The sequence below is a fragment of the Triticum dicoccoides genome, chromosome 1B (assembly GCF_002162155.2).
Source record: "Triticum dicoccoides isolate Atlit2015 ecotype Zavitan chromosome 1B, WEW_v2.0, whole genome shotgun sequence".
NCBI lineage: Eukaryota > Viridiplantae > Streptophyta > Magnoliopsida > Poales > Poaceae > Triticum > Triticum dicoccoides.
In genome coordinates, this window is record NC_041381.1 from 57,317,645 (window position 1) to 57,331,802 (window position 14,158).

General features: G+C 44.0%; 1 protein-coding gene across 1 annotated transcript in view; it reads left to right on the top strand.

Moving 5' to 3' along the window:
* The window catches only part of LOC119301065 (histidine-containing phosphotransfer protein 2-like), a 48,864-nt gene extending 37,072 nt beyond the window's left edge, over positions 1-11,792 (top strand). Inside the window, exon 7 of the mRNA XM_037577967.1 lies at positions 11,697-11,792. Coding sequence (XP_037433864.1) covers positions 11,697-11,792 — 96 coding nt within the window. The remainder of the gene's footprint in view (positions 1-11,696) is intronic.
* Positions 11,793-14,158: the final 2,366 nt, after the last annotated feature.

A 14,158-nucleotide genomic window follows, 5' to 3' on the forward strand; every position in this document is an offset into this window, starting at 1 on the left:
TTTCTAGTAGAACCAATCATGCATATATATCATCAATGTCTCACAAACCATCATATTAATTAATTCATACATACACACATGTATAGCTATATACAATTTCTCCTACATATGCATGTTGCCTTCGGAGCCAGTGGCATTAGCCTAATTGGTGCCTTCGGAGCACGATGACAATTGGAAGTGGTTTTCATGGGGGCGGTAGCGGGTAATAGTATTCTCCCTTCGGATTTATGACCTGGTCGAGAAAAAATCCCGCTATTTCCTCTTGAAGTGCTTCTACGCACTCCGTTTCTAGGAGCTTCTCCCGCACCTCTCTGAACTGTTAAGAAGGAGATCAATATGCATGTGTATTAGTTGTGTGACTAGATATCGATAATGGTGTAAAAATTGTGAATAGTGTTTTGACAAGCGTACCCATTCCTGTCTTTGAGATCTGCTCCTTTCGGACGCCATCATGCGAATGTTCTCGCAAACGCAGAATGCACACAGATCAGTGCCCTGCGCCTGCTTCGGGGCCTTTACGAGAATGGAATTTGATCAGATAATAATTAATCAAGCATGATAATTAAAGAGATGGCATCTAACTAGCTAGCTAGTACTACTTAATTACTTACCTTGGGTCTTCCCCATTTAAGTTTTTCTTTCCATTCGCCTTCCGTGACGCTGATGAACCTTGCCCAAGCCCTGCCCGCCGACAAAGAAAATGAATAAAGGGGTTATTAAATAGTTCATATCATGAAATGACAAACTAAATAGGCCGAGATATAAATAATGGTTGAAATTACCTGTTGACTATCCCAAACAAGATGTTATAGTCAGTTTTTTCTTTGAGTAGTGAGTCCAGTATTTCAACTGTTCCGGCGTCAACTTTAATGATACACAAGACCCAGTGATATCTGCATGCACACACATTTGCATGTCTTAATTAAGCGGGCATATGTAAGCAAAAACATGTAGCTAGCTAGTAGGCAAAAACAGAGAATTTGTAGTACAAGACAGTGTGACTCACTGGAAGTTGTAAGGTGTTTGGGTCATTGAACCCAATGCCATAGCGTCCACCTTTTCTCATTTCATACATCTTCATCCTGCATATAATACCACAGAAAAGAATATAGTGAGGATAATTACAGGTAATGATTGATCAAAAGGATCACTACAACTAGCTTGAGACTTAAATTACAGAAAGAAATCACTTACAGACAATAGCAACTGACGATAGATTTGTCGAGTGCGTCTTGATTGTATAACTGAAACAGTTCAGAATACTCAACGGACACAGCTTTCTCATGGTAGTAATGCTCCTCCTTGACATTCACCATGAGGGACAATCGATCGGAAATCTTGGTAATGTTCATGTACCATTAATGCAATTCATACATTCTCGTTGGGAGGTTCTTGACCTTGTCTGGCTCGACCAAAGGTTGGCCCCGGACATATTTCCGTTTTATTTCATCCTCTCTAAGCACAGGCATGGGCTCGATCTCGAGGAGTTGTCCAACAGTGATTTGAGAACTTCAGCCTGCATTATATGCTCCTTCGTTATTACCACATTGCCCACCTCAGGAACGTAAACTGTTTGCCCACAATAATATTGGGCGCGCGTACTGTCATGTGTTGTTGGCACAACAAGCGAGGGGATCGATTGCGCCGCCTGTTCTCCCAGCTGGGGAATGGTTTTCCCGCATTTTTTGACAGCTGCTTCTTGTTTGCTCGATCCCGAGCTCGCCTCCTTATGTAGACGTGCTCGATTTAACTTCCTGATGTGGCGCTCATAGTCTGTGTCAACAGGCTTGGGAGCTGGTGGTTGAGCCATACGAATGAAGTGGTCAATCGTTTCCTCAGGCATTTTCTCCCTTGGCGGCTGTGGCGGTTTCGGTGCAAAATGGGCTTCCACCTCGGACTTCGATATGGCTGCGATTTCCTCCTCGGACCTGTCATAAGCCCTCTGCGGAAGAGGCGTGAGGCTTGGACCATATTTATCTCGCTTGCCTCCGCCTGTACTTCATGTACTACCTCGACTCGTACCGCTATGCACCATAGCTGCGGGGTGTCTCTTCTGTGATTGCTGAGGCGACGGAGACGGCTGACGGGGCTGAGTTGGACGAGGAGGAGTGGCCGCCTGAAACTGTGCCAGACTTGGAGGAGGAGTGGCCTGAGGTTGTGCCGGACTTGGAGGAGGAGTGGACGTCTGACGCTGTGGCGGACTTGGAGGAGGAGGAGTGGCCTGACACTTTGCCAGACTTGGAGGAGGAGTGGCCTGACACTTTGCCGGACTTGGTGGACTTGCAGGAGCGGGAGACTGCTGACTCGGTGGCGGACTTCGACGAGGAGTCGGCTGACCTGATGTCGGTGGCCTTCGAAAGATGATGCAATCCTTTTTCCATAGGATGATACGATGTTTGGCGTCTCCGAGAAAGCGCTCGTCGTCACCTCCAGGATAGTCAAGCTCTAGCTCCGAATATGGGTCCACCACCTCATCAACCAAGACACGAGCATAGCCCGCTGGAATCGGGTTGCAATGGAAGGTTGCCTCGGGGGGATTTGTAAAAGCAACGGCATCCGCCACCTTCATGGATATGTTCTTCATTTTGACGTGTAGCTCGCAGCTAGTGTTCTCTGTGATGTCATCCACGGGGTATCTACCCAGCATTGCATCGTCCGAGGCGGAACCCACGCTGCTTCTCGGCATGGATGGGCGGTGCTATCCAATACTGGATCATTCACTAGCTGCTGCAGCTGCTGAGACCCCCTTTGCTGGGTAAGTGAGTCGATCTGCTCCTGCTACCGCTGGAATTTGACTACCAATTCCGCTTGACTTGCTTCTAGGCCTTGAAGGCGTTCATAGTCCCGCTTCCTCTGCTCCTCCTCCATCTTCCTCTTCTTCTCCTCCGCAATCTTCTTTCTCGCACGGGTTCTGTAGTCGGTGTTCTAGTATGAAAACCCCTCATACCACGGAATAGCGCCCTTGCCTCGTGTTCTTCCCGGGTGTTCAGGATTTCCCAGGGCACGCGTAAGCTCGTCGTTCTCTCTGTTGGGCTGGAACACCCCCGATCGTGCCTCTTCTATTGCAACAAGTATCGCATCGTCGGCTCCCTTCAGACTTGCCCTCGTCGAAACATTGCCTGTCTTCGGGTCCAACTCCCCCCATGCGCATAGAACCAAGTCCTGACCCTGGGGGCCAGCTCTTAGTAACCGGAGTGGCACCTGCATCCTCCATCTCTTTCTCAGACTTATCCCACTTAGGCATTGCCACCGCATAGCCACCTGGCCCCATCTTATGGAACTTATCCTTTTTTTCGGCATTCTTCTTGTTTATTCTCGACCGTTCCTTAACTAATTCCGAATCCTTGAATTTCACGAAATCGTCCCAATGAGCACATTGGTTCTCTAGTGTTCCCTCGAATACTGGAGTCTTCCTTCCTCCCTCGACGTACTTGTCCCATTCACGATTCTTGTGGTTCTTGAATGCAACCGCCATCTTCCTAAGAGCAGCGTCCTTGACTTTCTGCACATCTGCTTCTGTGAAATGATCTGGTAGGGTGAAATGTTCCATGAGAGTATCCCAAAGCAGATCTTTTTGATTCTTGTCGACAAAAGTAACATCTGGACGTGGAGCAGCGTCCTCTTTGCCTTTTTTTCTTTTGTCTTTTGCTGGCTCTCTCCATTCTTGAAGGGAGATCGGGAGTTGGTCCTTCACAAGAACTCCGCACTGACGAATGGACTTGTCCACAATCTTCTTAGGCGCTAATGGTTCGCCATTAGGTCTGACTGCCTCGATATTGTACTTTACACCCTCCTTCAACTTTTTGTTCGGGCCTCGTTTCGTCCTTTTGCCTGAAGATTTGCTCGATCCGGATGGCTGAAAGAACAAAGATCGATTCGTTAATATATCTTCAAGTCATTTAAAACATGTGATGATCACCAGATACCTGCTTATATAAATATATATACCTCGCCAGTCTTTGTTGTTTCAGGATCAACATGTTCTTCGTCATCGTCATAATCGTAGTTCATGACTTCATCAATTCGGTCATCGTGATCAAATATCATATCACCCTCTCCGGTGTTGTTTAGAAATTCGGAGCCGTCATAATCTTCTTCATTCTGATCATCATCTCGCCCGCGTATCATATCGTACATGGTCTGTTCTCCCTCTCTGTCGGTATTGTCTACCATAGCTTTTATTTAACTAATTCAAAAGAAATATAAAACAATTTAGTATTCAAATTACATCGTCTCGAATAATAGATATAATCTCGAATACTTCGTCTAGAATAATAGATATAATCTCGAATACATCGTCTCGAATAATATATAATATTGAATAGTACATCACTGGCTAGCTAATTAAAGATCTAATACTACAGAAGAATCTAGTACACTCGCGGTTCCTGCGGCGCGGGCGGTGGACACCGAAAGAGAAGGAGCCCTCACAGGATCATAGTTGAAGTGAGATCCCCGAAGATACTGCCAGGTATTGGAGAACCTGCCGCCCTCTAACGCAACCATGTAGCGACGGACGTGCTCGTCCTCCTTCCTGACACAGCGACATACCACCTCCGGCGGGGCCGGGTCCCTCCGCACCGAAACTGGCCCACGTGAACGCCACCAAACGAGATCAGGGTCGACGACGGGACCCGGGGCCGGGTTCCTCATCAAGCGGCGCGCTCCTCCAGGCAGCACCTCCCAGTGCCAGCCCGGCGGAGCCCAGTCCCGGACATGGGTCGGCTGGACGTCGTCGCAGACGGGTCGACGGCGAGGATGCGGGCCGGGCATCGTCGAGAACAAATACTAGCTATATGCCCGCAAAAAGTAATATTTTTTATTGATTGGATTTTGATAACTAAAATTTCTAACATTTCTACTATTTCAAAAATCTATATAATATTTCATACAAATTAAGCATCTAACACTAAAAACAGAAAACACAACTTCTATACATCCATTAAAAAACTAAAAAACAACATTATATAAAAAATTTCCATACTAATTAAACACTAATTATATCCATCTAACATGCATTCATACATATATAATAGTGAAAAAATAATAATCTAAATAATCTAAACTAATTAAACATACAAAATACGTATATACTAATTAAACACTAAATAATATAAACTAATTAAACATACAAAATACATATGTACGGGTGTGTGTGTGTGTTCATGCATGCTTGTGTGTGTGTGTGTGTGTGGGCTCGGGGAGGGGCGGCGCCCATGGTGGCCGCCGGGGGCGAGGGAGAGGGGTTAGAGGGGGAGAGCTCACAGCGGGCGACGGCGACGGCGAGGCGACGGCCGGGGCGGCGACGGTGGGGACGGCGCGACGGGGACGGGGACGGCGCGACGGGGACGGGCCCGGGGCGACGACGGAGACGAGGGCGGCGACGGGGACGTGGGCGGCGACGGGGACGGGGGCGGCGACGGAGACGAGCGGCGACGGAGACGAGCGGCGACGGAGACGATCGAGGGCGGCAGCAATGGCGACGGAGACGAAAACAGAGGAACAAACAGAGAGGGAAACTGAAATTTTCGTAGTTGTTGTATATATAGAAGGCACCTTTAGTACCGGTTGGAGCCACCAACCAGTAAAGGCCTGTTTTGGCTAGGCCAAGCGGCGGGAAGCGACCCCGTTTAGTGCCGGGTGGTGGCACAAGCCGGTACTAAAGGCCCCCCCTTTAGTACCGGTTTGTGCCACCGCCCGGTACTAAAGGGGTCGCGCTGCCACCCCAAAGTTTAGTCCCACCTCGCCGGGCGAAGGGCAGCCGCACTGGTTTATAAACCCAGCCACGGCTACCACTTCGAACTCCTCTATATAGCTAGCAGGCTTGTGGGCCTAAACTTTGTGCGCTGTCCTGTGAGTCTGCTGGGCCTTTAAGGCCTGTAATTACACACCTGTGGCCTATCAGGCCCACAGGGCAGCGCCCCAATTTTTTTATAGTTTTTTTCTTTTCTGCTTTATTTTCTTCTATTTATTTTTGCATAGTTTTTTGTATAGTTTTTTCTTTTCTGTTATATTTATTTTCTTCTATTTATTTGTGAGTAGTTTTTCATCTAGTTTGCCAAAATTCAACATTTTCAGAGTTCATTTTGTAGTGATTTTCAATTTCACGGTCATTTTGTAAACGATTGAAAAATAGCAAATATATTTTTTTTTCTTTTCTGGTTTATTTTTTCTTCTATTTATTTCTGAGTAGTTTTTTCTTTTCTGCTATATTTATTTTCTTCTATTTATTTTTGAGTAGTTTTTTTATATAGTTTTTTCTTTTCAGCTATAGTTTTTCTTTCTTTTTTGCTATTTTTTCTGTTAGTGCACGTAGTTTTCAAATTTGGATAGTTTAAATTTTGAATTATTTGAAATTAGTGTGAATTTGTTTGCACATAAAATTTCTTCGCGTTTCAAATGCCAAAACACATAACTACCCTAACTATTACAGAGATTCCCCTCTCGGTGCCAAACACAGAAGAAAGTGATGATAGCTAGTGAAGCCGATCACATCCCAGATCTTTGGGTGTGAAACTTTTTCTTCGCGTGTGTCCCTTTGCGCCGTAACCATGGAAAATCTTCATCATTTACCGGGATGCTCGGGTAAATATTCACTGTGAATGGAGCAATTTCATCAAACTTTTCATAATCTTCTGACTTGTCTGTCTTGTCATCCACTCCCACGATGTTTCTCTTCCCAGAAAGAACTATGTGCCGCTTTGGCTCATCGTACGATGCATTCGCTTCCTTATCTTTTCTTTTTCTTGGCTTGGTAGACATGTCCTTCACATAGAAAACCTGTGCCACATCATTGGCTAGGACGAATGATTCATCTGCATACGCAAGATTGTTGAGATCCACTGTTGTCATTCCGTACTGCGGGTCTTCCGTTACCCCGCCTCGTGTCATATTGACCCATTTGCACCGAAACAAAGGGACCTTTAAACCACGTCGATAGTCAAGTTCCCATATGTCCTGTATATAACCATAATATGTTTCCTTTCCCGTCTTGGTTTCTGCATCAAAGCGGACACCGCTGTTTTGGTTGGTGCTCTTCTTATCTTGGGCGATCGTGTAAAATGTATTACCATTTATCTCGTACCCTTTGAAAGTCATTATATTCGAAGATGGTAACTGGGACAGCAAGTACAGGTCATCTTCAATAGAGGTGTCATGCATGGTACGTGTCTGCAACCAGCTGGCGAAACTCCTGGTTTGTTCACGTGTAATCCAGTCATCAGACCGCTCCGGGTGTTTGGAGCGTAGAAAATTCTTGTGTTCATCCATATACGGAGCCACCAAGGAGGAATTCTGTAGAACTGTGTAGTGTGCTTCAGTGAGAGAATGTCCGTCCATACATATTATTTGTTCCCCTCCTAGCGTGCCTTTTCCATTCAGTCTGCCCTTATGCCGCGATTCAGGAACACCAATCGGCTTAAGGTCAGGAATAAAGTCAATACAAAACTCAATAACCTCCTCATTTTGATGGCCCTTGGAGATGCTTCCTTCTGGCCTAGCACGGTTATGAACATATTTCTTTAAGACTCCCATGAACCTCTCAAAGGGGAACATATTATGTAGAAATACAGGACCCAAAACGTTAATCTCTTCGCACAGGTGAACTAGGATGTGTGTCATGATGTTGAAGAAGGATGGTGGGAACACCAACTCGAAACTAACAAGACATTGCACCAAATCATTCTGTAACCTTGGTATGATTTCTGGATCGATTACCTTCTGAGAGATTACATTGAGAAATGCACATAGCTTCACAATGGCTAATCGAACATTTTCCGGTAGAAGCCCCCTCAATGCAACCGGAAGCAGTTGCGTCATAATCACGTGGCAGTCATGAGACTTTAGGTTCTGGAACTTTTTCTCTGCCATGTTTATTATTCCCTTTATATTCGACAAGAAGCCAGACGGTACCTTAATACTGAGCAGGCATTCAAAGAAGATTTCCTTCTCTTCTTTGGTAAGAGCGTAGCTTGCATGACCCTGATGTATGCCGTCTTCTCCGTGCATACGTTGCTGGTCCTCCCGTGCCTTAGGTGTATCTTTTGTCTTCCCATACACACCCAAGAAGCCAAGCAGGGTCACGCAAAGATTCTTCATCACGTGCATCACGTCGATTGCGGAGCGGACCTCTAGGTCTTTCCAATATGGCAGGTCCCAAAATATAGATTTCTTCTTCCACATGGATGCGCGTCCGTCAGCATCCTTTGGAACAGGTTGTCCGCCAGGACCCTTTCCAAATATCACCTTCAAATCCTTGACCATATCATGTACATCAGCAATAGTACGGTGGCGAGGCTTCGTCCGGTGATCCGCCTGACCTTTGAAATGCTTGCCTTTCTTTCTTACGGGATGCCTGCTCAGAAGAAATCGACGATGTCCCGGGTACACATTCTTCTTACAACTATTCAAATATATACTGTCGGTATCATCCAAACAGTGCGTGCATCCGTGATATCCCTTGTTTGTCTGTCCTGAAAGGTTACTGAGAGCAGGCCAATCATTGATGGTCACTAACAGCAATGCCTTTAGGTCAAATTCTTCCTGTTTGTGCTCATCCCACGCACGTACACCTGTTCCATTCCACAGTTTTAAGAGTTCTTCAACTAATGGCCTTAGGTACACATCAATGTCGTTGCCAGGTTGTTTAGGGCCTTGGATGAGCACTGGCATCATAATGAACTTCCGCTTCATGCACAACCAAGGAGGAAGGTTATACAAACATAGAGTCACAGGCCAGGTGCTATGGTTGCTGCTCTGCTCCCCAAAAGGATTAATGCCATCTGCGCTTAGACCAAACCATACGCTCCTTGCATCATGTGCAAACTCCTTCCCGTACTTTCTTTTGATTTTTCTCCACTGCGACCCGTCAGCGGGTACTCTCAACTTTCCGTCTTTCTTACAGTCTTCTCTGTGCCATCGCATCGCCTTGGCATGCTCTTTGTTTTGGAACAAACATTTCAACCGTGGTATTATAGGAGAATACCACATCACCTTGGCAGGAATCTTCTTCCTGGGGCGCTCGCCCTCGACATCACCATGCTCATCACGGCTGATCTTATAGCGCAATGCACCACATACCGGGCAAGCGTTCAAATCCTCGTATTCACCGCAGTAGAGGATGCAATCATTAGGGCATGCATGTATCTTCTGCACCTCTAACCCTAGAGGGCAGACAACCTTCTTTGCTTCGTACGTACTCTCGGGCAATTCGTTGTCCTTTGGAAGCATATCCTTTATCATTACCAGCAACTTTCCAAATCCCTTGTCAGATACACCATTCTCTACCTTCCATTGCAGCAATTCCAGTGTGGTGCCCAGCTTTTTCTTGTCACCTACGCAATTCGGGTACAACAATTTTTGTGATCCTCTAACATGCGCTGCAACTTCTTCTTCTCCAAATCACTTGCGCAGTTTCTCTTTGCATCGGCAATGGCCCGACCTAGATCATCAACAGGCTCATTTGATGCCTTTTCTTCAGCTTCTTCCCGCATTGCCGGCTCAGCTTCTTCCCGCATTACCGGCTCAGCTTCTTCCCCCATTGTTGTATCATCGTATTCAGGGAACCCATGGCCAGGATAGCTGTCGTCGTCCTCTTCTTCTTCATTGTCTTCCATCATAACCCCTCTTTCTCCGTGCTTGGTCCAAACATTATAGTGGGGCATGAAACCGGACTCAAACAGGTGTACGTGAATGGTTCTTGACGTAGAGTAATTGCGACCATTCTTATAGCCAGCACATGGACAAGGCATAAAACCATCTGCCCGCTTGTTTGCCTCAGCCGCAAGCAGAAAAGTATGCACGCCCTCAACGAACTGGGGAGAGCATCGGTCATCGTACATCCATTGCCGGCTCATCTTCATTACACAACACCGAATAGACCAAATTAATACAAGTTCATACATAAAGTTCATACAACACTTAAATGCAACAAACAAATAACTCTCTAGCTAAAGCATTTAAATGCAACAACAAATGCTATCAAGATTGCAATTAAGGTAACAATTGATCCAACAGCATAATGATACCAAGCCTCACTATCGATGGCATATTTTCTAATCTTTCTAATCTTCGAGCGCATTTTCTCCTTCTTGATCTTGTGATCATCGACGACATCGGCAACACGCAACTCCAATTCCATCTTCTCCCCCTCAATTCTTTTCAATTTTTCTTTCAAGTACTCGTTTTCTGTTTCAACTAAATTTAACCTCTCGACAATAGGGTCGGTTGGAATTTCCGGTTCACATACCTCCTAGATAAAAATATCTATGTCAACTTGATGGGCATAATTTGTCATAAACACGAAATGCAACAAATAGTTTGAAAAGAGAATATACCACATCCGAATCATAACAAGGGCGAGGGCCGACGGGGACGGATATCAAAACCATGGCACTATGTATAACAAATAACGTACGGGTAAGATAATTATTATACGAGTAACTATATATCCAAATCACACAAACATCAATTTTTTATATAAAATTTCATGAACAAGAGGCTCACCACAAGGTGGTGCCGACAACGGGACGGTGTGGGCGATCGACGGTGGTTACGATGGAGATTTAGAAGGCACTAAGTAAACCACACCTACATATGCAAACTAAGTGTTATTTTAACCTCAAATTGCATATAAATCAAATACTAGCACATATATATATTTCCTCTCAAATTACTAAACTAACAAATTAATAACTATATAAAGCATTGCAAGAGCTAATCTAGGAATGAGAGATGAAAGGACAAAGTTGCTAACGTTTGTGATCATTTGAATGGATGGGGGCCTTCAAATCTTGACAATTTTTGGGCAAAATGTGTGATGAGCTCGAGAGGAAGAGGGGAAGAACAGAGAGGAGATGGAAAAGGGGAAGAACAGAGCGAGCTCGGGTGGACGAAGGGTTTATGTAGGACGACCTTTAGTACCGGTTCGTGCCAAGAACCGGTACTAAAGGTGCTGGAGCGGGCCCAGACTGACAACATCCTGCCACCACTCTCGTTAGTACCGGTTCGTGGCACGAACCGGTGCTAAAGGTTAGCCACGAACCGGTACTAATGAGAGCGGCCCGGCTAGCCATTGGAACCGGCACTAATGTATACATTTGTGCCGGCTCAAATACAAACCGACACTAATGTGCTTCACGTTTGACCCTTTTTCTACTAGTGGACATCAACTCGGCTCATTCCCGCAACCCGCAGCGAGGCATGGCGTGGCGTGGCGAGGCGGGCGACGGAGGAGGAGCGCGTGTGGATGTCCCTCTTGTTCTCATGCTCATACAAGTGGGGAAGGAGCCTCCCTTATAAAGAGGTCCAACTCCCACTCAACTAGAAATGTGGGACTAAACATTAGTAGTATCCCTTGCATTGCACAAATGGGCTAAGTGAGCCTCTAGGATTTATTTAGGAATTTCTGAAATAGTTATTGGGCTGTCCCAAAATAGACTAAATTCCAGCATAAACTCTGTACCTGGCTTGTTGTTTGGTTGGTGGGTGGTGACTTGGTTTTGTTGTGTGTTGCTGGTTCTTTTTATCATCTTATGAAACATTGGTACCTCCCGTTTGGGTCAGGAGTGGGTGCCCATATTGATCTCTCAAGTCTCATTTTTTGGCCGGTGTACCGAGATGTGTTGTTCTTCGGCCTACTCCGCCACCAGAACCTCTCAGCGTCACTGCTGCAGCAAACTGTCTAATCTGCCACCAAGAGGAGAGAGAAGATTTGTTGGGGTGGGGCGCTGAAAGGTGATGCAGGACACCATCTAGCAGGCAAACCCAAAGTCCATCTTGGAGGTATTGGATGAATTTTCTTAGAAGTAGCAATCCAATAAAGAGACTCTGTTGAAGCAAACTGAGAAGGGCTGGGAAATGTCGGAGAAAAATGTTATTGTCAGAGCTGCCAAAACTAATAGAGATGATGTCAAGATAAACATAGTTCGGTGGTTCCGAAAAAGAATCGTGTGCAGTTCGGAAGCTATAGGAAACATGGTTCGCTCATCATGGCCTACTCACTCCTAAAAGTCGTAGTAGTTGGTGGAAAAACTCAGAGTAACTCGGCAATGAAACAAAAAAAAGTCGACTTGCTAGTGTGAAATACTTCAGAATTTTGGTTGATGATCTTATCTTGGAGTTCGACCACATATACTTTGCTTTTCTCCTCTTGATAGTATGACTATTCTACACTCCGTGTGAATCTTGGAATCACAAAAAGCCTATAAAACTGTATTTTAAGAACTTGAGGCACACAACCACTTGAAGAAATAGATGTACGGGTCAACATTGATGTTTCCACCAAAGTTTATGGGCTAATTTCCTAAGATAAACTCATAAAATGTTCATTATCTCAATTGGTTTCTCCTTAATCACAAAAACGTATATTAGGGGTATATAAGTTGTGCTTTCAATGTTTTAGTTAGGCGATGAGTTTGAAGTATTATTGTTAACTTTATGTCATATTTGTGTCATTTTAGAACCAGCATGTTCATTATTTATTTTAATTTGAACTCCAAACATTATGTGTGCCGTGCTGTAGTGCATGATCTAAAATGTTCTGTATGGAAATAGGAATTAATAGCGGTGGAGGAGCACAGTACAAATAAATATAGAATGAGTTTTAGCCTTTTAGGTATAGATAACAAAATTGTAGGCTGGTGGAGTAGATACAAAAAATCTCTCACCTTCGCTCTCTTATTGCTAAAACTGATTTTAGAACACCAAATATACCAGTTCTATTGCAATGCTCTTAAGCTACATTACGTGCACATGCAAAACACAAAATGTGGCTACTTATGGCATACGCCATAAGAAAAAAATTCAAGGGTTGTGTGAATAGTACATGCATTCACTTATCTCTTTTCTTCTCACATGGCTCATGTGTGCTCGTAATTTGATTAATATTTAGGCGCACACAATACACCACAAAATATGCATATATTTTTAATATAATAAGAGATGGATGCAACATGGTATACTCGCACTCCTAGCTAAGAAAAATCTGCAATCGAGACATATTCTAAAAAGGAGGTTAATACTTCCGTCCTTTGTATCATCGTGATGCACACAGCCATTCAAGACATAGATCCTTTGAAGAAAATCATAGAATTGATATATGATATATTGTAAGGCTTTGATGGTTACTACATGGAATCAATCCGCTGGAGTGGCAAATGTAAAAATATGGATGCCACCACCACTCCGTATGTCAGAAGTAACACTAAAAGAGCAAGAAGAAAGCTTGAAAGAAGAAAAGAATTACAAAGATTGTGTAACATTGCTTTTTTACTGTACGATAAGGATAGTCACCTAAAAAACTTTAAATGACATTCACACTCTTTCCTTGCTTCTCTTAATCCTTCCTTTCACACCAACCATCATCCTACATAAAAATGTATATTACTTAATTAATGGAACATGTCATTCGATATTGCAAACACCAAGTTAAATAGAAAATTTTAGGTTCCACAATATGGTGCGATTACATGAAGAAAATGGCATTTCAAGATGCACTGCTATTGCAAGAAAGAAAAGAGCGCAAGTGCACAATTTTAAAAATGGCAAAATAGTGCTCTGTGTAGTAAAAAATACGAAATACCAAAATATATAATAAATGATTGAAACAATTAATTTCATGATTGGATTATTTAAGAATTGTGTCACTAGAAAAATGGTCAGTTGTGGAATCCCCACCCATCTTATACAACATCTTAATGCTAGAGGTAGATTCAGACTACTAAATAACTTATTATATGACTAGTCCTATGAGTACGATTCGTGGTATTCCAGAGGTTTTATCTCACTTAGGTAGACTCTACATACATAGATGAAACATATTTCAACCCTCGAAAAAATGTCAACCACAACTAACAGTTAAAATAATATCAACTTTTACTCTTAACAGGAGCCAGAATGATCAAGTTAACAACAAAAGTATATGTACAAAAAACTAGAACATAATTAAGCCATAATACATATGTGGGTGCATATGAATGGGCCTGTGCCTTGATATCATCCCTGGAGCGCCGAAAAGCTTTACGGTGGAGTTTTAATGTTTCCATTAGTTTGTTCTTTTTGTTCCCAGGAAGCTTAGAGCTTACAATAACAGGGAATCACGTAATTTCATCTACGAATTCATACCTCAGCCCCTCTGATAGTGGTTTATGTTCAGGAAGTG